Below are 27,939 nucleotides of genomic sequence, written 5' to 3' on the forward strand. Positions count from 1 at the left end.
ACATCGAAGCCCATAATTCGTTTTTTTAAATGAGAATTATCGAGTGCAGTTCAACGCGTCCCCTGAAAAATCCAAGGGCATCATTAGACGTAATTGTTGGCCTTAATGAAACAAAGTCTTGCCGCATCGTTAATATAGCGAAAGCAGAAAGCAGTTTACTGTTTTCATTTCCATGCAAGTTGCTTGAATATTTTCTCAAATAACTCGAACGAAATTATTGTCTCGTCTTTAATGAATATCCAGTACTGAAACCTCAAAATCGTAACTATTCTAGTAACTTATTTAGGTAAAATAACGTCAAAGAACGTAAACACAAGAGATAAGAAGAGGTAGGATGGAGGTGGGGAGAGCGAATAATAAGGAAACAATGCAGTATCGTTTTGTTCAGAAATTTTATTTATTACATACACTAGCCGACTACTATGCATGCGTTGGAGCATTCGGATACAGGGAATTCGCTTGAGATCCGAAGCGCGTTGTTAAGTGTGTCTTACAAACAACAGCAGTGTTCCTTTCGTTACCTCCATTTTCGTTCCTGCCTCAATGTAGCATGTGGTTACCTCATCCCGTAATTGTTTTGTTTAAATTATAGTGCGTTACGTTACGTGTTATAATCCGGTGGATCTAAGACGAACGAAACTCTTTGCTGGTTGAGATGCCCTTCGTCCTTATTTAAATCGAAGGTTTATTCTCACGTCGAGAAAGAACAAAACGTGAAAAAGTGACGCGAATCAGAAAGGTAATTAATGCTTGAAAACGTGAGGTGCACGATCACGAGATCGACTGTAAACACAAAAATCGCAAAGAGATTCGTCCGGCTTAGGGTGCCTCGTAACCACATATATTCGCATTTATATTTTTTTATGTATATTTATATATATATACTTTGTATTTATATATATTTATATACAGTGGGCAGGAGCAAGGTAACGGTGCCAGCGCGGCGCGAACATCGTCCTCGAGGTGGAAGAATAAAAATTACACGTGAATATCTTTGTGGAAACAACGTCTACTTTAGTAATTGCTTCTTTGTTAACAAACAGGATGCAAGACGAGAGAAACTCTTAAATATACTATCGAAAAAATTTATACTCTTTTTACAATTTTTTTTAACAATTCTCTGTGCCAACATTGATATACCGAAATTATTCATCTTGATCTTTGAATCGCGTAACGAGTAACGAATTAATACGATAATTGTCTCTACGTCGTAGAAAGTTCCGTTTCTTTGGGTCATGCGGTTTTGAAATTTCGCGATCGTTGCAAAGATGCACAGAGAATTAAAGATCCTCTCGTTAACTCGTAGATTGCATCCTATTGCGACCAATTTTAGTCAGCTTTGACCTTTCTTGCCCGACCGTCGACGCACCATTACCCTGACAACCACCTCACATAATTGTATCCGTAAATAAAGTATAATGCCTTATCCAGCTAGAACTTATACCGATATATTGCACATTTGACAACAGTTACGTCTTCTTTAAGTACTTGAGTATAGGAAGTGTTCTCTAATAAAGATTTTCCGTTGCGCGCACACACACACACACACACACACTCTCTCTCTCTTTCTCTCTTACACACACATATGTGGTATCCGCAAAAACATATCTCTTTCTTTCTCTAGCACACGCACGCATGAGCTCAACACGTACTCTTTAATGATCAATTAATCCGCAATTGTGGCATCTATCGCAAATTTTCAAACGATTTTCCAACTTCTCGTGAATTGGGAAGCATGTCGCTCCGATGCAACGTCACAGAAGGCGTGTTCGAGGCATCGAAGTTCGATGTGTCGGGTAATTTTTAATTCGTAAACTCGTCTCACTCGTCATGGTAATTTATTTAGCTTGTTGTTCGTTGCAAATCATTCCGGTGATCTCCTAAAGGCGAAATGTTCGTTTCAAGGTACGCAGGCATACTCACGCGCTCACTTTCTCTCTATCTCTTCCTCTCTTGACTCACTGTAATTAACGTAATCACGATGCAGCAAACACGCTCCTCCATACATATGTATATATTTATACTCGCACTATTTAAAGCGGCTATAACTCCTAATTAGTTGTTCGCCTTCCACTTGGCGTCGATTCACCTGCGACTCGCTCGCGCAGACACCCACCTGCCGTAACTTGCCTGTCAAATTTCCACGATTTTGACACACGATCGCCGATACGGGAGGCTGTTTCGAGGGGTAAACCTCGAGGAACGCAACGAATCGCGAGAACGAGTCGCTGTCGACGGGTGGAAGCGAGCTTTGTCACACCGCGATCGATGATTCGTCATTGTACTTGGCCGTCCATAGGCCACCGTTTCGTTGAATGAGGACCGACTCGAAGTAATTCTCGTTGTTCGTCCCCTTCGTGATCGACGCTTCCTCCTATTGTCGATTCGTTCGAAGGTGAGACGCGAAATGCGAGAATTGCGTAGGCTCTGCGCGATATCGATCAGCGCTTCGATGATTTAGCCTGATCGTTCGAACGCGAACGATTCGTATTCGTTGTGTGTATATGTGTGTACGGTATATGTTGTCTGTACAACTGTCGTATAGGTACCTTTTATAGACGTTTACCCTGATTCGTCGAAATTAGACTCGGTAATGATATCGCGAAGCTCTGCGACTCGAAGAAAAGACGAAGAACAATTTTTGTGGCGACCGACTAGCGAGTCCGCTGACGCGATCTCTTCGATGAGCTTCCATTTCCTCTGAAACTCGGTCGCGAGGATGATTGGCAAAATTTCTTGCTGAAAACGTAGCGTTTAAAGTTCGAACGAGATTGTTCTCTACAGTATTGAACGTCTTTTAGTTCCGATGACTCGTGGAAGGAATGTCGAAACGGTGATTAAACGGAGGCATGAAGCGTGCTGGACTGCGGGCCTGCAGGATACGAGGTGCTGGTGGGCGCAGCCGTAGGTTGTAGACTCAACTGCAGCTGATGCTGCTGCGCTTTCGCCCTCAAACAGGCGATGCTCTCGTTCCTCAGCTGTTCCGTATCCTGAACGATTCCTGATAAGCAAAAGTTTTACGAAATTAATCTAAGTTTCGATGGGTATCCGCTACAAAGAGTCGCCTTATCCCTGTTTTCCTTTCCACGAGCAACGAATTAAGAACTTCGAACGTTCCTAATATCTTTCGTATCGTGGAATCACGACCCGTAGACACGCGAAATGAAAAGAATTCCAAGGTAATAATCACCTGACGACGAAGAAGGTCCCATACCGTCCTGACTTTCCTGTCCGCTCTCGGAGCTGGTCGGTCCACCTTGATGATGATTATGATGGGGGCTGCTTCCGCTTCCATTGTGATCGTTTCCGCTGTCCTCTCCGCCGGACTTGAGATGTTCCGCTGCTTCGATTGACTTCCGGTGCATCCCTGCGGGGCCACAGTCAATCAGTTCTTGATTATTTTCGATATCTTGACTAAAGCTGCTCGTCTTAGATGATTGAGCTGACAGAGACGAACAGAAAAACAAAGTCGAGACTTGTATATTTTCTGCAAGGGCGGGGCATAGTTCTCATTAAGCATTGCTTACGACTTCAACAGTGTTACTTTTAACAAAACGGGTAACCGACGAGTCGATCGATAGATTATTTTAATACTCCGTATTCATTTGTACTCTCGTTTCTTAAAAATGAGACATCAGAATCATCTATGAAGTTAGCAAAACTTAATGTTTTCGTTCGTTCAACAGTCTAGGAGGAAATTTTCATGATTTTTACCTAGCAACCATGGCGCTACCGATTCGTTCTCCTTGGCACTTTTCAGTATAGTCTCTGGAAGCGGTAGAGAGTGTCGCACCATTGCTCCGTACAGGCCATACTCCGCCATTATGGTACTTCTGCCCCAACACTTCTCAGTTTTACGCCATTTTGCTCTCCGATTTTGGAACCAGACCTGAAACAACAAATTCGTAACATTTATTTCGTAAACTTATAATCGGTATCCTTCTGCGATGTCGAGCGAAGAATAGACCCAACGTAATCCTGAGCGTGTCGTAAAACTCGACTAAGGCATAATGCATATGAAAAAATAATCGATATCAGAATGTAAAAGTATGTAAAAAAAAAGAAGGTTGTCTGGACGCGAAAGACACCCATGCCAGGGACATCGCGATCCATCCTTGGGAAATACGTATAGTCAATGTTCTCGCAAATTCACGAAGCAGCAATTTTTTCAAGCAACGATGAGAAAGAACGAATACAGCTGGAGAAAACACTATGACTAATAGTGGAAGTCACATCAAGTGGAAGACTACTTATTAGCAGCCCATTATGGGCCTAGAATTACCAAGCCCGACAGAACTTCACCGACGATGTATTTGGACCCACTTGTCCGTTTAATGATCATTGTCTACTAATTGGAACACTATGAGCGCGACGTGCGATCAGTTTCATGCGTGCGGTTCCACGGCAGTTCGTAGTTAACTATTCCGCTTAAACGATCAACTTGGAGTTCGTTATCCTGTTTTTCGCGGTTCGGCATCCTGTTAGACTACTTGTTAACAATTCTGATCATCGGACCACCTAGAGAGGAGTCACGTGTCGTTTCCTCCGGTCATGCTCGTATCCCCGTACGAGTTTCAATTTTAACGAGCTCCATTTCCGACAAGTTTTGCACATTACCGTCTCTGAACTAAGCAAACTAATCGTAACTGAGAAGTTAGTAATTGTTATGTGCAGATTAGCGTTCGCCTCTCGTACAAAATATGTTCGTGTTTGTTGCAATTTAAACGTTCAATTCCCTTGTACGGTTATTGTTTGATAACGTTTCATGACTGCAACTTGAGACAGTGTTTTATACGCTCGCAATATTAGCCGTAATATCGAACGAGTGGAAAATGATATTTCTATATAACCGGTAATGGTGGATCGCTATTTACATATGTACCAGATTTCTCTTTTACGTTTATCAGTGTTCAGATCGAATGAAAAGGTTATGAGTTTTTACTCTCATTCTGTATTTAATTCGCTTCTATTTAATCAAAAAAAAAAAAAAAAAAAAAAGAGAAAGAAAAAACTGTACATTATTCACGTCGCTAAAATTATCTCTAAAACGTCACTAAGAACAGCTATGAAACTACGTGTAATGTATTTTATTCAACAATATTAAATACGCCAGCGATAGTCTTCTCGTAGCCGTAATCGGCATACGTGATCGTTCGAGGATGTTATTTAAAAAGACCTGCACACGCATCATTTGTGAAACGTGTGTACAAGGCAGACGCACGTGGGGGTGGCCTGGGCCGGAGGCCAGGGCGTGTACCAATTTGTAGCAACAATGCTAAAGTCACCAGCAGAATTGGAACGTAATTCGAATGAATGGAAATGCGTTGCCCTGTCAATTTGTGCTGCCACCCCGAAATTATCTTCCGCCTAGGCTTGAACAAGCTGGCCGGCCTTTTTCCCGCGACCTACCTTCCCCCGCAGGCGCGAAAAAATACTCATGCAAATGTTGCCCCGTTCTCTGATAAAATGCGCTTTTGTCTCATTGATAAGGAAAAACGGAAACGGTTGGCCCTTTCAAAATTTAATCCGTCTACGAGTCCCGCTTTCCTAAAGAGCTGGCGTTAATTCCACGGTAGAAAAAAAAAAAAAAAGAAAAGAAAAAAGAAAAACGCTCTGACATTACCAGTGGTGTTTTTTAATTTTCGCCACTTGAGATCTTTGACATCGTCGATCGGCCGGGATAAGATTATTTCACGATTCAAAGCCAGAAACTGCGTAATCGAACGTAATAGCCCGTCATTCCAGAAAGATGAAAGCGGAAAAGCAGATGAGAGAGTAGGATGTGGAGAAATGAAAGGGATTGAGACTACATCGCGGAAATGGTAATGGTCGCGCGAAACGAGAGAATCCTGTAGGAAATCTCTCATTGATCGGGGGGCAGTCGTTCTATCCACTGACGCGTAAATGACTGTACCGATCATAAAGCTGTTATTCGATTTTCAAGTGACTTTACGACGGCGATTGCATCCTTACGAAGAGTTTAAACATCCCTCGAACCCGACCGGTTCATTGTAGTACCTTATCTTCGAGATTCTCTCCTTCGACTTCTATTTCAGAACAAACACTTGCCGTTCAACTTCTATTTCGTTTGTACCGTTAACGAGAATAAACCATCGAGGAGTTTGATCCGGAATAGATTCGTCGATGTTCAGAACGGGCAAACAATCCGAAAGAAACGACGACGAGGACATATGATATGAGAAACGAGAAAGAGCATGGTAATCGAAGAAGTTCGTAGAAATAAGTAACACGCCGCGTCCGAGGAAAGCTCATAAAACGAAGCGAGGAAAGAGTCTATAGAAAACTTGGCGACTAGAATCGGTAAAAGTTCGTCGAGTTCATCGCGAATGACTCGTTCGGATGTTCGGGATCGGAAATCGCGTACTGGGATTATCCTTCGGCATCCTGGAATAGCTTACCAAGAGACAAAGACAGAGATATCGAAGTACGCTGGCAGAATGGATATACAGGCGAAGGCAAGGGTGGCAGAGGTTGGGGTCTGCATTGCAGAAGCAGCGGTAGCAGCAACGGCAACGAAGAGGAAGAGGATCCTTTATGGTGGCATTCGTCGACTCGAAGGAGCGAGAACTCCAGCGGTGGGTTTCTCGTCTTCCTTCTCTCCCACCCGCCACGTTCTTCCCATTCTCTGTCCCGCCACCCCCTTTATTGGCACACCCGGTATAATAAGGAGTGAGTTTGTATTTAGTCGGCCATGCGCAGTGCTGGCTGTTGGCGTATCATCGATCAGACCGGCGACTGACTATTGGACCAAAACAAGAGGATGAGAATGGGAATGGGAATAAAGAGAGAGGGACGGCCGATATATAAAGTGCGACGGGGAGAACCAGGGATAGCGGAAAGGGGCAAAGAGGGAAGAATGGAAGAAAAGAGAGGCAGAGTACCGAGTAGAGCAAGAGAAGCAGATGCAGCGAGCGATACCGAGATGAAGAGAAGGACATCGATAGGAAGATCGAGGGAAAGACTCGAAATGAATGCTACAGCGGCGTCTAAGTTAGGATGGTTAGTGTTGGTACGTAGTAGATACGAGACGAAGTAAAGAGGGTGGATGTCGGGGGCTGCACCAAAGTAGGAGAAGAGGAACCCGCGGTAACTTGCTATGGATTACCAATACACCGATACAAGATACACAGTCGCGAAAGTCAGAGATAGCCAACGATCATACGAAAGAGAGTAAGCGAACAGGGCGTCGAAGGAGGAGGAGATCAACGGAGGAAGAGAGAACGATAGAAGGAGGACGAGAAGAGGTTCAGCTAGATGGTAGGGGAGTATCGAAGAGGAGAAGGGAGGGAGAGATACCGATAGAGAGAACAAGTCGACGGCACCCACCTGCCTGCTTCTTGCTGCAACACTCGAGCTCGATGCCAGCACGATGTATTGAAACTGAAGCTGAAGAGTTGCCGTCAGGTACTAGCAGGACGAGGGTCCTCGAAGGTCTACCTAACCGAAAGCTTTTTGATTTCCGCCGTGAAGAGAGGCAGCCAGCCAGCCAGGAATACCACGCAGGATAGAAGAACTGGTGGCAAGGCGGAAGGAAAGAAAGAGTGGGAAAGTGGCGAAAGAGAGAAACGAAATTGCCAACGGAACGCAAGAAAACGAGACCGTTATTTTTCTCTTAGCAGTTTGGCCGGTATTGTTTTTCGCAATCCGAGCATTCTTGCTCGACGGACGAGCTAAGAACACCAAGATCGGCGAATGCCTACCACCTTCGAATCGTCGCCACGCTAACACCTACACGCGCCGCACAAACTGATACTGTCCTAAGGATAATTGGAGATCTCGTTACTCCCCACCGGTAACTTCAATTTACGATCGACCGATAATGAGATATCGAGTTCTGGTTCTCCCTCTTTCGCCACTCCGCACTCCCACCGTTCCACGTGATCTCTCGAACCCCTGTTCAACGCCCGTATCGTCAAAGCTCAAACCGATGCCGAAACGTATTAGATACCCGTTACGTACTTATTAAACGCTTTCTTTCCCAAAGCTATCTTTCTTCTGTTTTTTCTTCATCCCCTCCAATGTCTTTTGTCTCATCAATTGCTACACGTCGCAAAAAAGCAATCGTATTTCAACTTCGCGTAGGATCCTCGAGACGAGCATCTTTGCGATCGTGATAGCTTTATCCGAAGAAAGACTCGTACGAACAAGAGAGACTCGTCGTAAACGCGTGACAAGTGGGGAAGCTATCGCTTATTACTATACTGCGGCGAAACTATCGAATCACACTATATCAAATATTCTTACAGATCGTTTGAAATGATATACGATGATCGACAGTGCGAATAATGGTTCTCTGAGTTCCCACAAGCTAACCTAGGGTGCCGGTAAGCCAATTAATCTCGTCCAATAAGAAACGCATGAGATGGACCTGCGAAGTCGCATTAACCCTCGAAAAACGCATCGCTTGTTTGCGACATAATGCGCGAACAAGCATGTACGACCGTGCTCGTTGGTCATCGGCCAGCAAATAGTTCGGTTAGCTGAGAGCATGGGGTTCAGGGATAGACCCCATGCTGCGAAGTGGCACGCGCCGGAACATCATTAGGTGGGACACTTGCTGGACGGAGGACCACGAGAAGGGTCCCGGACGTTAATCATGACTTAGCCCCAACAACCAGAAAGGATCTCGCAAGAGAGTGAATTAATATCGACTAGATTAGAACGACGAGTGGTCCGCAATTATATGTACAGTGGAGTTGACAATTTTCGATAGTTTACCACTTACGTTACTTAAAAATCATCAAGCTCCTTATACAAGGTGTTGCTGGTAGATTGATTATGTCGCTCGTACAGCGTGTTATCCTAAGTTAATTTTCTAGATTAATTCGATTTCCCACAACACCAAGCATCGATTAGTTGATTATCCGAGAATCTCCTGATTGGGACGATCGATCCTATGCAACAGGAAACCCGATCAAGTCGTTACGCTAACCGAACGTTATTATCTAAGTCTTATTGGACGTGGTTTACATCTAAGAGCTGAGGATCGCATTAATAGAAATCGCAATCACGATGTCCCCTACGTTTAATCGCGCAAGGACTCCGCGACGCGCAGTAGTCGATCCGAACGAATGAAGCGCCAAACGGAAGGATCTTTCCTGTGGAAAGAGACGGCCTTGGGAGTGTGTTAGAGGTATCGGACCAGTAGTAACGACGCCAACCTAGATCTCTATCCAACTACAAATGTTAATTTTTTTAGAACTATTTTTCATCTCGATGTGGGAATTAGTGTGACGCTCCCTAGATTAATTAACGTTAAAATACCATGCGTCTTTGACCCGCGGTTTCTTCTATTCGTGTCATTCTTCAATTTGCAGACCTGTTTCCTCTTCCTCTGTCTGGCTACAATTTTCAGCACGCAGACTCCGGGTTTCGATAGCGTTTCATCGGCGACGAGGGCGTGGCGAAACTTCGGTCCATGCTTCTAACTTAATTCGGTTAGTCGAGATTTATATCCGTATTCAACGGTATCCCCTTGCTCGCGTATACCCCGCTTCAACCCCTGATGCGCCTTCGAGATCGAGCGTTCGCCATTCGCCACCCACTCTCTCCAGATTTCGTCGTGGCGCAATGGGGTTTATTAGAATTTATAAGCGGTACCGTTGACAATCCTGCTACGCCCAAATTGCTAGATATTCCGCGAGTCCGATTTCGGCCGCGGAGAGACCCTTATTTATTTGCTAGTCGACGTTCGCGCCACCGACCGCTCACATGATCTCGCTCCGGGGATACTCGAGATGCGCGTTATTGGTCAATTTTTGGGGTGGAACGCGGCCAACCGGAATTCATCGCTTTGTTTGCCGCTGGTTTTACGAGCTTCGACCGGCCTCCTTTCCTTTCCAAGAATCATCGACCTAAGAAACTGTCTGATGCGTACTGTCGTTCGCTAAATTATCGACTGACGCGTGAACATCCTCGTGATTTGTGCATCCTCGCTCCAGAGACTTCGTAGATTTTTGTTTTATTGGTTACCGAACGCGTGGATATCTCAAACTCGATATTTTTTACTAAATACGTAATTCTTTGTCGACTATTTTATTATTCCATAAATAGATCCAAGAGGAAAAATACAAGTGTCACTCGTACTATATGGTTTCTCCGCGTACGAAAGATAATCGATATACTTTTTCGGATAATTTCATCCAAATTTTATAGCTCTTTGGGGATGCTTAAGCGTCAATAGGGGTGAACGCCACTTGTCAGTGTCTGTCTAGACACGCAGAAGTCAAAAGGCCGCACCCTTCATTGGTAAAGATCATTTAATCATTCGGCTACGAGCGATAGAAAATTCATGAGCTCGAAGCCGTCACCGGCCACAACCCTATTATGAGGGTTGCAGGCTCCATGGGCTATTGGATTCGAAGGTCGACGATGTACCCATAGGTTTGGGCTGCTTTTATGCGCGTACGATCGGTCGCTTCTTACGACAGGATTAGGATCGTCCCCCGACGGGAATTGTTGCCCGCTGAATCACACGTGAAAATCCTATAATTCGACTTTAATTCCATTCATTGGAAATTATGTCAACGTCATAGAAACAGAGAGAAACGACAGTCCGACTATTTAAATGGGAAGCGCCATTGTTCATCGAGACGAATCTTTTTTCGCGATTAGTTCACGATCAATTGATTTCGGAAAAACATTGTATCCCACATTGTTGCAACATGTTGGAATTGTCACGTAATCGCGGGCTATTATACGTAAAAACGCTGTGAACCAAAAAAAACGACCACGCGAAATTACGCGTGCCATTGAATCCGCGTATTTTCGAGTCGTTTCACGATTTACGATTACCGGTGCGTTGAAAATTTCTTTTGATCAGTACAATTCCTATTTTTACTAACAGCCTTATTTGCCATAGTTACCGAATCCATGAGCGTTCGCTTTTAAAAACCGCTTTATCGAATCAATTTCCTATCAAATTGTCGTTAAAATATAATTTACTCATCCTATCGAAACTCTCTCGATGTTTCTACACGATCTTCGAAATATTAAATCCTCGAAACTCCCCTTTTATCCAAAATTTCCGCAATAAGCCATTTCTCGAACTCCATCGGGTCAGCTACGGGCCAGCAACGCGGAAAATTCCTTTTGATCAGTACGTTTTTCGGCGAAAAACTTATTTATCGTGGTGGCGTGACGTGAAACGGAGCTCTCCAACCTCCGGAAGGGAGGGCGATCCGTTTTCAGAGAGGTATGCATCCACAGAGAGAAGCGGGATGAAGGGGCAGAAAGCGTGGTAGTAGGGAGAAAGATAGTAAAAGAAAAAAGAGAAAGCCTCTTTGCAAGGTTATATTTTTGTGAAACGTACTCGTCGCCCCGCTACAAAGGTTGTACCTCGCCATCTTCGTGCTCGCGTTGCCGCGGTCGCGGCTGGGAACGAAAAGCCGAGAAAGCTCGTTGGATTTTAGACGCAATCAATTTAGCCTCTGCCTTTGTGCGTATCGCGTGCGTGCCTGGCTGTTTGTGTGCGCCTGTCCAAGTGTGTGTCGGTGTACGTAAAGCTCATCCGAGGACACTGCGCTCTCGAGTATTTAATGCGTTCGTAGCTTTGTAACCCCTCCGGCCTGCAGTATACACGCGAACACCCTTCTGTGCGTAGCCTTTCGCCGCGAGTGTGCGCGTGCATCGCTTTCCTGTCGCGTCCGTGACCATCGAAAAGACAAAATCAATAATTGGCAGGGGCCTGCCTCGAAATTTCCTACGGACGATTTTCTAACCGGGACCCGTGAGTAATCACGCCTCGATCCAAGAGTCGAGCACGCGAAATCTGTTATGGGGGATTAGATCCGACTGTCCTTGCAATCCGGGAGAATTTAATTAAGTGACTAGCCTCGCAACGATTTGTCGTTTCTATGGAATTTATAGCCTATGGGCTTATTTAATTCTTATACGAACAGGAAGAGGAAGAGAGAGAGAGAGAGAGAGAGAGGGAAGAGGTTGGCATTAATTGAATACCGTACATTTGTTTTGGTTTGCTTATTGGGCTCCGTAATGTATAAACGAATGGACACCGAATAGCGAAGCTTAAATTTGAATTTGAAAATTAAAAATGAAAAAAGTGAAGAGAGTATTGGAGAAATTGAGGAATCGACAAATTGAAAATTTAGATGAACGAAATTGAAAACTGGCGAACATCGATGTATTTTATGGATGACCATATAATTTTAGATCGTACAATTGCTGATACTGTCCAGATGAGCTACCAAGTGCAATAATAAAAAAAACGGATTTTCATAATCCGTTAACGATGGTCCGACACGAAAATATTTATTTTACCCGACCGAGAAGAGCTAATTTCAGAGTTGAGCGCTGTTTACACAGCGTTAGCGCGGCCTTTAGAACGTGTTAACGTCTTCTCTAGGCACTCGAACTGGAGTCCTTCTCAGTCCTTTATCGAGGATATCCACCTGTCATGTCCCGTCTGTAAAGAAGAATTGAATTTTTCAGAAAACACCGAGCTGGCCGATCGTCTCTTTTTCCGGGCGAAATAACAGACAGCCTTTTACAAGACGGATAATTTCGATCAGTCAGCTGGTAATCGCGAAAACAAACAGATTTTGAAATGAAAAGAAATTAATCTCTTATTTCACTTATCGAACCAATGCAAATAGGTACACCGCATTTGTGCTATAAATAATCGATGGATAGAAAGCTTGTTCTTTGATAAGTCAGTTAAAAATGAAAATTTTAAGAAGTTGGAAATACCGTATGAAAGTGTACAGTACGCTTGATACGATAGAGTAGATCGTAGTTGAAATCGAGTCGAAAATTACCATAAATTCGCCGTGCAAATGATAATACCTCGGCACAATTTACGTCAACTTACGACATCGGTCGCCTATTAAACATAAGCACAAGTAGGAAGACTCGTCCAGTGAAAATTCGCGGGTCATTTGAGCCGTTTCCGCGTCATTACGCTTTCTTAGCTGGGCTTCTTTACGGGAGGACGAGAACCACAGTGGACGAAGAGAGTCCCGAAGCGAGATCGAAGTAGAGCGGAAGAGGGTTGAAGAGGAACGAGCCCGTCGGGGGTGGAGAACGTAACTCGATTCTTCGTTACTTTCTTCTCCTTGCGCGGTGGATTATATCCTTGAAACGAGCCAAACTTTCAGCTTTCCTCCCTTTTCTTCCTGTTCATCGGTTTAAACGACCACGCGGGTCTAGGACCCTCGAATCTACTGATTTCATCCGCTGAGAACTACGCGACGCGATACGATGAATCGCGCGGTCGCATCGCCGTCTTTACCAACGACGCGTTATTGTCGCGAGCCATTTTGATAGTGGGCGAGAGGGAGACGAACGTTTTGTTCTTGTCGTCTGGTAATGCGCCACTCTCACAGCAAATTGTGCGCGGAAACGAGTGGATTAAAAATGAAAATTCCTAATGTCCGGGGGATTATGCTTCATTTCAACGATTACTTTCCTCCTTGAATCAGACACTTAATTTTCTGCTTGTCCTTGCGGTTGCTCTTGTCAGCCATTTCAAAATAATCTCGTCGAACGTACCTCTTCGCATATTGTACGCGTATTTTTATTTGTTTCTATTTCATCATCCTCTAGCGACAAATTGGACAAATAAATCTACAAATAAATCGAGATGTATTTAAATGTATTTTATCAGAAAACGACTGTCGCTTTGAAAGTAATCGAAAGAAAGAAGCTTCGGTATACTTGATTTGATACTGTTCGGGAAAAGAAAGATCCAAAGTTACCGAAGCATCTTTATTTTCCATTCCATCGTTGTCAGTTGTTCCACTCGTCTCCGTGTGCCGAGAGAAAAGAACCTTCCGTTTACAGCCAGGTCAATCTTCCACATAATTCAGTAGCAGGAACGAACTGTTCCTCGAGGAAACATTGGACGAAAGCAATTGAAGAATCGAGGATCTTTGTCGTGCGAGATCGAATTCGAACGAGCCTCTTAACTCGACTTTACGGGCGATGCTTTACGCTGCCAGCATTCCACCTCGAAACCCTCGAAAGGAACGCCATTTTGTTAGGCGAGTTATTCTTCCAGGATCAACGACGCGGCAACTCACGTATTAACGAACGACTTCGCAAGAAACTGAAACACTTGTTCTCTTGTTTCTTTGTGCAACATTTTTATACGGAAACTCGAGAGGCAACATTTTATTTTCTCATTGCGAAAGAAAACGGCATAACGAACATTATCGTTAAAAATTATACCTTTTTCCAAAAAAAAAAAAAAATAAGAAATATTTTTCCTCGAAGAAACAAACTAAATTTAACTAACAACAGCGACAGCCAACGCGTTTTGAAGTATGTTCCGCATACTCAATCATGGATTTTGAAATTGTACAGCGATTCCAAGCTGTAATTACGAGTCTATGAAATGTATCGAGCCGAGACTGAAGAATGATCGTGCACGATCGAATGAAAATGTCGAAGACTCGCGGTCTCGGTCGCGCGGTTCTACCTGGCAAGACGTTCTAACGAATCCTCAATGGCGCCTCGGCTGAAACGGGGACTGACAATGGGCCCCTGTTGTCAGGATGGGGGTCTTCCTTCAGTGGAACCTTTGTCAAAGAACGTACGTGGAAGCCGGCTGAGAACCCTCTAGAGGACTTCGTGGATGACTTGCGTCTCGTGAGCCGTTCGTCGCTACTTGAAGTCAATTTTTTTCTCAGCAGCACAGCCAGCCGGCGTTCCACTCCTCTCGCCGGACACAACACGATTGTGTGAGCCACGTCAAAATTCTTCGCTAATGGTCCGCTTATGGTTGGATACGCGTGTTGTTTTTTCGAACGAGCCCGTGGGAGACTCGGCCCTCATTACCCGGATAACTTCAACCGGGAAACGTCTGTCCGCACGAATGGGATGACTCCTTTTCCTTCGACTAGCGCTTCGTTTACACGTCCGGCTATTTGTTACCGGGATGCACACGAACTGACCCGTTTGAATCTCGTGCATCAAGAAAAGAAAAACTCGTGAATGTTTAAACTCCGAGCAATTGTACGCGTTCAGCAAACACGTAGCACGTGTTGGCAAATTAAAGTCATATATTCCAAACGCGATTAGCAGCAGGAACCGCGACTAAAACGACGTTTTCAGCATCGTATGGTCCGTTCCGAATGCAAGCCACGATTTATTAAGCCCTTGCACGCGCGGCGTTACCGAAATTAAACAGTAATTGAACAGTGATTCGTGGTGTCATTTCGTCCAAAACACTCCGCAAGGTGGGACCCCCTTCGGCGTAGGTATATAGATATCGATCACGTTGAAAGGACGTGTGGCGAGGCAGCCTGTAATTTTCGCACCCCCATAAGAAGCCGTAACCCTCCGGCCACCGAAATTACGTCCGTTTGTGCGCGATTCTGCGCGCCAATCAGACGCGGCCTCATTGCAAGTACGAGAGCGATCGCGATAACGAGTAGTCAAGTCGATCGGTCTTTCCTCCTGTATGGGGGTGAATTTCGAAACCAGACACTCCCTTGAGCCTCGTTGGCTTTCTTTCATGACGATTTCACAAGAATTCTATCAAACAGTTACATCCGGTTATAGGCAGTGCGTATTTTCAGTTATCAATAGTATTCTTTACAAGCACTGAGTGCAATAGTTGCGTATATCGATGGCGAAAACTTTTATAGAAATTAATTTTCAATTTAGTTTATCAAATGATGTTTGAAAGACGAAGAGATAACAACGAAGATAATTTTTATAAAACTGCGGAATTTCCGTTTTTTATATCCAGAAGGGATACATTTATACTGTGACCATTTTGATAAGAGAAATATCAGGGCCGGATACAGAATCGGTCGTAGGAGCTCGCAATTATATTGCCGCATGCGTGAATCGCGTGCACAATTACGCAAACAAGCGGAACGGAGGTCTGTTGGAGACATTTCGATTAACTTCACCGCGGGAGCGTTCCGGTTTTTCTTTCTCTGGGTTGTCAGCGTTGGAAAAGTTGGACGAAATAACACAACGAATCGGAGGGTGTAGGATTGACAATTATTGTGATCCTTTTCAATACTCAAACATTACGGAGAATGCTTCTGAAACGCCGGCGTGTATTAAAGACCTCGTGATTTTGGAGTAAGTAAGTATCGTCCTAAGAAATGAATACCATGGAAAAAGTCTCGGAAATTTCTCATTTAGCCGCGAAGAGAAGACGAAGAAATGCTTCCAGCGTTTTCCATTCTTCAAACAAGATGTTTCCCTTTTTTCTTGTGTCTCTTTGTCTCCGTTCGAAATGAGAAAGCCTCTCAATACCAAAAATCAAGTAGCGTCTCGTCAAAGAAAACGCAGCAGCGTGTCCTTTATATTTTCATGATGGAGCGACCTCGTGTCGGACGTTATAGCGAATTGGAAAACGAAACTCGTGTATGTTTACGCAAACCATCGTCCCGATGAAACTCGTATTTCTACGTCGGCGTTGTCTGCATAAGATTCAGTGAGCATAACTAATTAATTTGTTCAGACCGCATTGGCCTAACCAAACTCGTCCATTTAATCAAGTAATATTTCAACGTGCGAAACCTGACAGACGGCGCATTGTCAAATCGCTCAGTGGACACGATAATTTCATTTGATAGCGGAAGCAGACCCTTCCGGCCTCCTCTTTCTTTCGACGTTAACGGTTCGTTACGGTTCGAACGACATCAAAATTTTATCGCAGTGTTTCATCAACGAGAGAACGAACGAATGTTTCAAGAATGTTCACGGACATTTCTATAATTTCCTCTTGAACGGAGTCCTTTATTTTGTATTGTCGAATAAATTTCAGTGGAGGCATTTACTTGACAACGAACACGCTCGTCGTGCACGTCAAGCGCCATAAAATGCCCCTAATCGATATGAAAACTGGCCGGCGCGGCGCTCTTCTTCGTGTTGTTTTGCGGCACGCATCGGCGTGCGCGCACACGAGCGCGCGAGAAACAAAAAAATGTGCGGGACAAAGGGTCCAGAGAGTGAAGCTACAAAGAAATTAGGAAAGAAATAGGGGGTCGGAGTGGTCTCGGAACAGGCAGGAACAGAGCAAGGGACGAAGAAACTCGATGGAGACGCGCGCGCTATATCGAGAAGCGGAAGGAAATTCACGCGGCAACGAGTCGGACAGAGAAGCGGCGAGAGTGATGACGGAGAGCAGGAGGGATCGCGGCGTAGGACGAGGGAGGAGGTACAGGGGTGAAGGTAGAGTGAAAGAAGAGGTAGAGAAAAGACGAAGAAAGCCGGTACTCCCACACAAAAATATCACCGTTAACGATTACTAACCCCTCTTTTCGTCCCGCGCGCTCGTTATATTGTGTCCCCGCCGCGCGCGCAAATTTAGAAACAAAAGACGGGTGGAAGGCGCGGCCTGATTGGCCGACCGGTCCGCGACTCGTCTCTCTGATTGGCCCGCGGGACCGCACCCATCCTGCAATGGCCGCTTTGTCGTTTCACGGCGCCGTTACTCTCTTCCTCTCTCTCTCTCTCTCTCTCTCCCTTCCCCCCTCTTTCTCCTCTCTTTCTGTATACGCGCCTGTACGCTTCAGCCACGAAGCTTCAACAACCCCGTGAATCGCGACTCGACTGTACCTACCTATCTACCCCTTTCCCTTGCATCTCTTTTTATTCTCCTTTTCCTCTTTCTCGCGATCTTTCTCCTCATTTTACCTAACCGCCGCGTCTTCGTCGCACGTATCCTCAACGTTTCTTTTCTACCTTTGGTGTTGTCTCTTCTAGAGATTCCTTTGCCACCCTTGTTACATGGACCACTGTTATCCCTCTAACCTTCGTCACCCTGGTTTCTCCAGTTACATACCTACCTCTACAAAAATATATTTAGTAGCGTGTATGTACCTACGTGCAGCGGACATTTATGCACAGACACTCATGGACGTTATCGTACGTGTACACCCACGTGTCAGGTAGGTGCCTTTCTACGATGCCTAGCACAGGCTCGAGATTGGAATTTTTCTTTTCTTCGTTCTCCGTTTCGACGTTTTTCACGGACCGTCTAAATTCGCAGGCATGGTTCGCACGTATGTTGTTCGTGAAAGGATACAGTGACGCGAAGGATTAAGGAGAACGAGGCAGAGAAGAAGCAAGGACGGAGGGGTAAATCACGATGCGAGGATGAGGGACGAGGAACAGGGAGAGAAAGGGAAGTTTGTCCCGGGTCCGCCATGCGGAAACCTATCTCAGCCTGGTACTCCACGAGTCCGCGGTAACTAACCGTCAGCCCGGGAAAATTCTCCCTTTTATAGTCGCGCCTTTTGGACTTGCCATTCTCCACCCCCGACAACCAGCCGCCACTGCAACCCTTACCACTTTCATTTGCGACTGTTCTTTCGCCGCTTTATGCATGCTGTCGATAATTCCGCGCGATATCACCACGGCATCGAGTAAGATGCCATTTGTGATCGGGTAAAGAAGAAGTTGCGGTTCGTTGCGTAGATGATTCGCAAATTGTTACGGTATTCTATGAGGTGTTGTCCTAGAACAAGGTTCTCTGACTTATATAACATTGCAGGGATAATAGGGTTGTTTGATTCATGATCTAGCAGATAGGGGATGAAAAACTTACGTTTTCGTTAAAGAAATCTATGGCTACTTTTAGACAATATTATTGCTATATGAAAGAAATTTTTGCGGTCAATTAGCTTATTAAAGTATTACAAACAGATAATACCTTTGTTACATCATTATGTTGATAACGTATGAATTTACGAAATTAATTGCATGGTAATTTATACAAATGTAACTAACACCGGGCACTAATTGATAATGATTCTCTTTGATGAACGAATACGCGTTAAATTTGTTTACAAAGTCGTCCTCGTTGTCGCTGTGAGCCCAAATTTTCAACGATAAAACGACGCAGTAATTACACGAAAACGTATTGGAGCTTTATATTTCCACTGATTATATCATATAATCGTCACGAATAGCACGTTAAATTTTCCAAGAGAGTGTTACGTTGTTAATTTTCGTTAATGAACAAAATTATCGTTAAAGCAGATTGTGGTTTTAATAGCGAATTATAGTCGAAATTTTGCGCAGTGTAATATTTACGAACTATTCGAGAACGAGTGCTTGACGTGACGAAAAGCGAGCCTAAGGACTTCACTGTACACGTCTTTATAAATTTTACGTTAGCTGTAATTGAAGTGAATTGCATTGTATGTTAATTTAATAGGAAAATTATGAAAACGACGCGCGCTAGAAGCTTTGTTTCCTCGTTGAAAGCAACCACTTTCGATTATTTATACGTTCTAATTCACGTAATTCACGACTGAGAATGGTCCCCTTTTTAACGCGTTTACAATCCGATTTTCCATTCTTGTTCGTTCTGTTGCGTTTTCTTGTTTTGCACAAATTAATTTAATTAATCCTCGAAACATTATAATCACGTAACTTTTGCAGCACAATATCTTAATCTTTGTTACAAATATTAAGTGTTTAAACAATGAAACATTTAGCTAAATTACGTACGGTCTTCGAGTCCTTAACATCGACAAAAAGTTAGTGGTTACGAAGAAAAGTAGTAGCCTTTGATCAATTCGGGTTTACGAGAATCTACGCAAAGAAACTCGATACCCCTGAGTCGCGAATTTCACAAGGAAATGGTAGTATCGAAGCCGTCCGATTCGTGGGTCAGAAGGTCGGATTTCATAGGTCTTTTGATTTTCGCTCACCTGTATCCTGTCTTCGGGCAAATCGGTTCGAAGGCTGAGCATCTCGCGAGCATACACGTCAGGATAATGGGCTTCCTTGAAGGCTGCCTCCAGCTCCTCCAGCTGCTGTGACGTGAAGATCGTCCTGGAGCAACAACCGTATGAACCTAGTTATATGCCATTACAGCTTTTCCCTTAAAGCTAGCCTACACTCGAAAGAAAAAAGCCACGCAGAAAATGAAACACTGATTTCGTAAGTGAAAATAGATCTAGAAAAAGTTGATCGTTCGAATAATATTGAAAAACAATTTCATCGGTTGATGCAGCCGAAGCAAGATTAAATTCTATACATTTTGGCGAAACAAATTTCGAACAAATCAATCAGCGTAAATCTATCTTTAATCTGCCCCTACAGAATTTAAAACAGATTTCATAAATTTTACAATAAAACATTTGAGCCGTGAGAAATTTTAATTTGTCTACGTTCAATTTACGAATATAATAATTCTTCATTCACCTGTTCGACCAGTTTCCAACATCAATTTTTAATCTTTTCTGTCGATAATACGCAAATACATATCTTATGTGATGTAACGTTTCAATGGAATCGATTTCTAGCGACAAATATATCTTTTAACGATCAATTTAAGTCTGAATTCGTTCATCGTGGTATACAATTATTGCGGAACGGTGATTGCATTCGGGTTGTCTGTCACTTCAAAATAGCTGAAAACTCATTATCGGGGGTGGGACTCGTCGATTACACGATGAAAAGTCTAAAATGATATATTCGTTTGGAATAAATTTATCATTATCGCCGAATGAAAATCACTGAAACGCGATCGATTGTCTCGCAGACCCGCGGATAACCAAGCGAAAATGCGGAAGAATAGCTCTCAGCGTTGCGTCGAAAATTTTGCCAGTGGTTATTAATTATTCACACGTATTTCTATCACGCTGATTTCACGTTGCGTTCCAATCAAAATTTTTACAGAGTGCGCCGGACAAAATTAATGGCGACAATAAAGTTACGAAAAAATGGCGAAAAATTCGATGCAACACAAATGATAACTAAAAAATGTTCTCGACGAAAATTCGGGTGAGACACTCACCTATGACGGCGTTTCTTCTTCTTCTTTTTACTGAAACCAGAGAGACCGTCGACCGTGAAATCTTTCCCGGATTCTATATTGTGCCCGACACCTGTAACAAGATCATTAAATTTATTAAATTTCAACAAAATAAACGGATAATAGGTATGTACTAACTTTTCAAAGCTAACGATGTTGTAGTTAAGCGAACGTAGATTAAATAACCGTGCATAATTTATGGCATTTATAGCTGTATCTCCTTCCTTCAAAAAATCATCATTAACGCAGTCCAATAATCCATCGGATCTGAATTCTATCCGTGCGCGTACATCGAGGATCAAATTACCCATTATACCCGATTTGCCAATAAATCGAGACCACGTGTATTCGTGCAAATTGTATCGAATACGGGTTCTATTTGTCCACGCAATCCCTTCTTTGACTTTCCTTCGTTAACGATTAATCGTGATCAATGATAATACAATGAAAAACGTTTACTCTTTAACCTAGCTTTCGAGGATGAGCCAGGAGAATCGAATAGAAAAGAATGTCTCTTTCGGCAATTCAAAAAAGTCGGGTTGTCAGAGACATCAGCATAGATGGAAACAAGGAAGATGAGGGTTTCGCGCAACCTAAATTCGCGTAACATTTTTATCCGTTTTCATGTTCCAATTTTACCCTTTGAAGCATCGACACGCAACTAAGAAGCACGTAATGCGATTCTATTTTTCCATTTATCGTTCATCCCTTTGTCCAGCACTCGCAGAGCGTCGCATTTAAAGCATTATCCACTCGATCCGAACAAAAAAGAAACGCAATTAACGGGGACGAGGTATACATGCGTGTTTCGATCGGAAAAACTCGTGGAGATCGGAACGTAATTTCCATGCGCGATATCGACTGTCGCAGCGCGGACTTGACACTCGATATTCCGGCAAAATACCTGGTAAATTTATTACCGATAACAGAATTTCGAACAGTTCGATGGAACAACCTCTGGCGGGGCGGAAAAAATTGACGTCGAAAAAAAAAAAAAAAAAATATAGGAGTGTCGGGGGAAAAAATATCGGGAAAGCCTGTTGTCCAGCTGGTCGTAGTACCGGGATTTTCATCTCAAAAATCCAGGTTCTCCAATTAGGGAGGGTGCTGCTAACGGCGCGTGCGTGTGCATGTCAACGATATAAAGAAAGGAAAAAAACATTTCTCCGACCTTTTCTTTTTCCTTTTTCATTTAAATATATACTGCTCGTGACTCGACAGCTCGTGTATGCTTTCCAAGGTAAATGGCAATTTTCTACGTACAAGAGAGGCAGGAAATTAGAAAGGTTCGTCGAGATGGCAAACGGATAGGACCCATGGCCCGAAAATAATTATCAATTATAAATTAATTTCGAATTAATGAGCGAAAACCGGCTTCGTGGCGCGCGCGCCGCTCCACAATGAATCCCTCTCCCCGGGGCTAACTCGTTACTACAGTTGTTGCTGCTGCTGCCAGCCGTTGGTGACGCTACTACCGGCAGCTAATTAACTATTAATTAAGAACTTAATTCCAATTATATGTGTTCTTCGACTAATTGGATCCACGAAACACATTGCTAACGTCACACGGTTACATAGATACGATTACTACGGCTATCTTCATATTTCTTCCTATGAAATTATTTCCATCGAAGTTTTCACAGTTCATATTAGTAGCAACGCATTTGCAATATCGTGTGCGATAGTTTTATCGCAAGTGAAATAATAAGAATCGCGTGAAAGAACAATGAAAGGATGGCACGATCTTGAATGTGTACGAGCGTGAGTTCTAAAAAACGTTCCTTTGAGATCGTACGCGCAAATTTGTAACTCGTGTTTTGTCTCGTTGTGTCGCTTGCGAATGGATAGGTAAGCGAGTGGTCTTTGATATCGCTTCGAAAAGTCTTCTCTTTCTTTCCTTTGCGTCGATATTTCATTGCTGACTTAATCTAGCCTGAAAATGTATGGTTGAAGTTAACACTGAGAATTGCGTTGGATAAGTTGTTACGGATGTCGCGAAACTAAAGTTCTTTAGTTTTGTGAAAAAGGAAGCATAACCAAAGCTAGTTTTCCAAATGTGTTAGCACCGAGAAAGCCACGAAAGCTTGGAAAAGAGAAGGCGAGAGAGGAATTTCGACGAAGTTCGAGTAAAACAGTTTCATGAACGCGACCGACATAGAACACATGGTATGCGAAAATAGCGAAGGCGGCTTTTAAAATGTATTGTTAATCCTTCCTTTCTGTGCTGGCGTCTGTATTCTGCTCTCTTGCTTTCGTCCGCGTTGCACTTCGTCGCTTTTTCAAAACGCTTCTCCAAAGTCAAACGAATAGCTTTATAATCATTGACGAAGTTCGCTGAAAAGAAAAAAGAAAAAAAAAAAGAAAAAAGAGAACGTCAGGGATGAAAAGCGTATCGTTTTTTACTCTAAACTATATTGTGCGACGTTTACAACGTCGTTCCTTCCAATAGATTTTTGTTTCACTTGGTTAGGAATCACCTAATTATTCGTGAAAATTATATTAATTCGATATACCTATATACCTTGTTAGAACTATCGAGTTTTCAACTATTCTTCGGTTTGTAGTTACTTAACGAAAACTATCGCCAATGTTACTCTCATCTCGGCACGGTCGATAAGAAGGAAAGTATTCCTGCTGTGTCGTCACGAAGACGAAGAACTTAATGAGGAAGCGTCGGGCGCATTCAGTGGATTCAAGCAAATTTCTTGCATGCCGGCTTAATTTTATCCAACATTTCTTCCTTGCCCATACACGCGCCTCTCTATACCATCCAGCAGCGTCTTTTCTGAGCCGAGCGTCAAATAAATTTTGCTCTATTTATTCTATCAATCTTGTAAAAAGACTTGGACTCGTAGCATAACTACCAGCTTCGGGCAGAATCACTTTCATTAAAGCGAAAGGATAATTAAAATAACATGGTAAGCATAACAACCAAAGAGTGATCACCATTTCGTTCGTCGAGTTTGAAGAAAGAACGTAAAAAATATTTTTCCTATCTTTACAGACCACTGATTGCAATATTTTCCACGAACAACGCCAATGAGTTTGCATGCACGCATATGCAAAAAATGAAGGAGTCGAATGGAAAATAAATATTTGAGGCTCGACTGTGCACAGCTTAAGACACCGAGCATGGAGCTCGCTCGATGCATTGTTTCACAAGATTGTAGAGAGGCCTCTTTACGCCACCCCGGCACCGCGTTGCTTCCTGCTGCCGGCTTTTTAAGTATGCTTATTTACCGCAAGCCGTCGAATCAATCGCTTTGCACGTCGGAGAACGTAGACGCAAGTGGATGCTAATAACCTGAAGAAAATGGTGTTGCTATATGTACTGCATCGCAACTAATGGAAAATATCATAGGTACGAATTGCCGTGTATCTTTTCATGTTATTCTTACGATAAATTGCAATTATTATTTTGTGCGGACTAGTTGACGCTAATAACATCGTATCGAGGGTTTGAAGTTTATTCGTATTTTCTTTCCAAGCGTATCCTACGAGATTAAGCGAAAAAAAGGAACAAATCCAGACAAAATTCTTTCTCTTTGTACGAAGAAGTCGAACGATATTTTAGATCTGCGGCTCGAGACGCAGCACTGCATCTCCTAACTAGATCGTCTCGCACAATCGTGGAAAAGAAATAGCGAATGACGACGTATTCTCGTATTCTCGCGTGAGAATGATCGATATTAAACACGGCAGGAAGCGTCAGGATGGCTAAGTAGGAGGCTGTAACCAAATCGATTAATCAAATCCAGTTAGCTATTACGGGACCAGCGGGACACGTTTGCCCTCTACCCTGATATATTCCCGGCTTCCCAGCGACCGATGCTTCTCTCTCCTCTAATTTGTCCTGGATCTAATCCGTTCGTAGTGCCCTCGAATATCGTGGGATGTCGCGACCTCCCTCGGGAACTACGCTAGGGAGACACCGTGTTTGCGCATACAGCCACTTCAGAAGCAATTGTTTTTAATCTTCTCGATGAGAGAACTCGCAAGATTACGCTTGCTCGTATACGTCGTCGTTCTAACAAATTGACCGTCACTCTGAAACGTTTTATTGGATTTAATATGACATTGGACAAGGTCGATCGAACTACTGAATTTGAGTGTGAGTTTTGCAGAAAACAGATAGCGTCTGTAGACTATGTTCTCTCGCAATTATTAATAACTGAATATTTTGGGCGCAAGTTTCAGGATGTCGAGCATTCCTTTGAAATTTGCAACTCAAAGTCTTTTTCCAAACTTTCCTCATTTTCTGTAGTAAAGTATATCAATTTCAAAGTTGCAGTCTGCGACCAAAGCATACATCAAACAGGCCGCGACTTGGAGAGTCAGCAGCCAGAAACTTCAACCCCCTTCTTTCGTTCCTCCCAACGTCCTGCCCGCGATTACGAACAGCGGAACACAATCATCCAGGAAAGTATCTTCCTCAACTGCTGTCAGGAGCACCGATAAAAGGAAGAAATCCAGCAACTTCAGAGAAAACTTTGCGGTCTACTCGGCCAGGAGCACAGACTTTGTGCACACAGAGGCACCCGGAGAGGCAGCTCTCGAAACACCCTCTCGCGTGAAAACAGTGGTAGTTTCCTGGCTAAATATATTCACGCCATGCGTACGTACACGCTGAGACCAGGCAGTGTTATTTCGCGCACTCACACAACCAACTCTTGGCGATTACACGAAGATTCCATCGCACATCCCCACACGTTTACGGTGGTTGACGCGAATGTACGTGTGCGTGTGTTCCGAGTAGCTGAGAAAATGTGCGTGTGTATGCATTGGCTCGTGGAGCATCGCGGAGAGGGTGGCGAGAGACGGTGGCGATACTTGGTGGTGGTGGTGGTTGCGAGTTCCTAAGCGAGGGTGTGCGCGGCGCTGTCGGGTTTCAGGGTGGTTGCAGGGTGGTTGCCATCGGTGTGTGTCGGTGGCAAGCCGGTTACCAGGCAACCGGCAATAAAGGAGCGTGGATAGCCAATGGCGGCCCTCAATACACCCCTTCGTCTAACACGGCTTGTTTTCCGTGCTTAAGAGCGAGACAGAAGGAGCTTTTGCTTTAGTAGCTGTTAAGACCTTAAACCCGTGGCCTTGCTTGGCTGGCTTGCGCCAGACTGCTCGTATCTAATAGAACCTCTTAGAAACCGACGGCCTGTGTTTCTTCGATAATTGATATTCTAATCCTGCCTGATGCTGCCTCTTATCGTCACTGATCGAACCCCATGAAATTGCGTTTAACGTTTCATAGACGGGCAACGGCGTCCATTCATCGATATACTTTTCTTTCGTTTCCGTTAAGTGGACGATACGAGGCGATACTCTTTTTCTTTGGTTATGGTAGGTAACGATATCAGTGTTCCAAAGATTTTTCTATTCCGCCATAATATTTGCTTGAAGAAAGTCACTCATCTCATCATTATCAGAATAAGAAGCAGAAAGTACTAATGCATTTTTGTACAAATTTTCGCACGCGTTCAATCGCATAATTTACTCCTATCTACTTTGTTTTACGTTTTCAATAGGGTCAACATCTGCCCTTTGGACTCGCCATTCGTTGAAATTGCATTCAACTGGACACCGGACAGAAGACTCGATCCGGTGAAAACCGGTCGAGAGAAAGGGAGGCTGCCGAACGACGAGTTTACATCGAGCAAATGGAAACGCGCGAAGTGTTACGAGACGGAGGGTGGGTCAGAAACGTCGTCACGTTGTTACACAGTGGCCCGTGTGTACGCTATCCCATAGGGAGAGCGAAGGTAGCACGTAGCACACCCCTGGGACGTCTTCAGTCGTCACTTGTCCGTATTAAACCAGGGTACTAATCCCGAAATTTAATTTGAAAATCTTTTCATAGCATCGTCGTTCATCCCTTCTTCTTGTCCATCTTTCTCCAGCTCTCCCTTCCGCGTGTTCGCTATGCACCGCGAAGTCGTTTTAAACCCAGAGAATTACCCGGTCTTTTGTGCGTCGTAATTGAAAATTCGTTTCCGCCCCTTTTCGCGGCTCGGAGAACGGATAAATGCCCTTTCGTGGATTCATCGAGAGAAATTACCTCGTCGCCGTGTGAATGAGACGACCCGTCGTCTTCTTGTCGTCTTCTTCTTGGTCCCGTTCCGCGAGACGCCCGATTTCCTCGTTTCGGCCTGGCTGCCATTTTATAAACGAAACTACGTAAATACGAGACGAGCTAGTGAAAGCAGCTGGATGATTAACGAAACAAATGCTAGTTTCCTCGCCGTTTTCTTGCTGGTATCGCAAACATTGTCAGGAAAAATTGAACCTGTCCCGTAACAATGGATAATTAAAAACTCATGGATTATCTCGTTATCGAACAACAGATTGTTATCAAGAAAGTAATTATATACTGTCTTAAATATCATTAAAGAAATGCAACTAATTAATAAATTGTCCTTTGAAAGTTTATTCATAAGGTGCAATCGTTTGTTAGTCATTCGTAATTCAGGATGTGAAATCGGGTAGTAATCCCATCCGATATTACGAGTCAATTTGATACGTCACCCTTCACTTTGCTCTACCTATCATTCCCAGGAATCAACGCGTGAAAGATAAAGATAATAAGGTGTATTCGTACAGTTATTACAAATTTTTAAAGCATCACAAAATACGCAGTGGTAATTTTATCACTGGCAAATAACGAAAACGATTATAAATAATAATAAAGTTAATATAGAAATCTCAAAATGACTCCGTCACTGATTTCTCTATCGATAGTAAGATTTATTTCCATAAAAATAAAGAATCAGCTAAGTAACGACAACTGAGGCCAACGGAATCCAAGGAAAGTCATCGTTTTTACATTTGTGGAACTTACACATACCCCCTCGGACACAGAGTGAGAAATACCGACGCAACATGAAAAATGCATCAGATAGAGAATTATTTATCGAGCGCGTGAAACATGTAACGTAGTCGTTTACATAGCCGAAAGGGCGAATGGAGCGTATCCGAGTGCAGTCGATGCTGGGATACATCCCTCGGGATGTTTCGGTAGATTAGGGACCCTCAACGCTAGGTAGTTTTGCTGCACCATGTAACACGCTGTAAAACACTTGTAACAGACCGACAGTAGCTTAGGGTAAGCTGCTAATGCTTTCACGATGTTTTCGGGGTCGAATTAATTTGACCGGTTCGATCGCGCGCCCTCTAGA

The 27,939-nt window shown here is 43.6% G+C and overlaps 1 protein-coding gene and 1 long non-coding RNA gene across 5 annotated transcripts in view; one reads left to right on the forward strand and one right to left on the reverse strand.

Annotated features, from left to right (window-relative positions):
* Nucleotides 1–373: 373 nt before the first annotated feature.
* The window catches only part of LOC126866083 (visual system homeobox 2-like), a 50,623-nt gene continuing 23,057 nt past the window's right edge, over nucleotides 374–27,939 (reverse strand). Inside the window, exons 3-7 of one of the 4 annotated variants that reach the window (XM_050619191.1) lie at nucleotides 20,756–20,846; nucleotides 19,665–19,788; nucleotides 3,715–3,889; nucleotides 3,191–3,442; nucleotides 374–3,001 (exon numbers count right to left, since the gene is read on the reverse strand). In XM_050619191.1, the coding sequence (XP_050475148.1) occupies nucleotides 2,838–3,001; nucleotides 3,191–3,442; nucleotides 3,715–3,889; nucleotides 19,665–19,788; nucleotides 20,756–20,846 (806 nt within the window). In that variant the 3' untranslated portion in view covers nucleotides 374–2,837. Of the gene's footprint in view, nucleotides 3,002–3,190; nucleotides 3,443–3,714; nucleotides 3,890–19,664; nucleotides 19,795–20,755; nucleotides 20,847–27,939 lie in introns of all 4 variants that reach the window. The other 3 variants (XM_050619192.1, XM_050619190.1, XM_050619194.1) reach the window with 3 other exon arrangements.
* LOC126866084 (uncharacterized) lies at nucleotides 20,856–27,547 on the forward strand. The gene is made up of 3 exons (XR_007689771.1): nucleotides 20,856–23,691; nucleotides 23,778–26,111; nucleotides 26,293–27,547. It is a non-coding gene; the product is annotated as an uncharacterized LOC126866084 (long non-coding RNA).

This window comes from Bombus huntii, chromosome 5 (assembly GCF_024542735.1).
Source record: "Bombus huntii isolate Logan2020A chromosome 5, iyBomHunt1.1, whole genome shotgun sequence".
In the NCBI taxonomy this organism is placed as follows: domain Eukaryota; kingdom Metazoa; phylum Arthropoda; class Insecta; order Hymenoptera; family Apidae; genus Bombus; species Bombus huntii.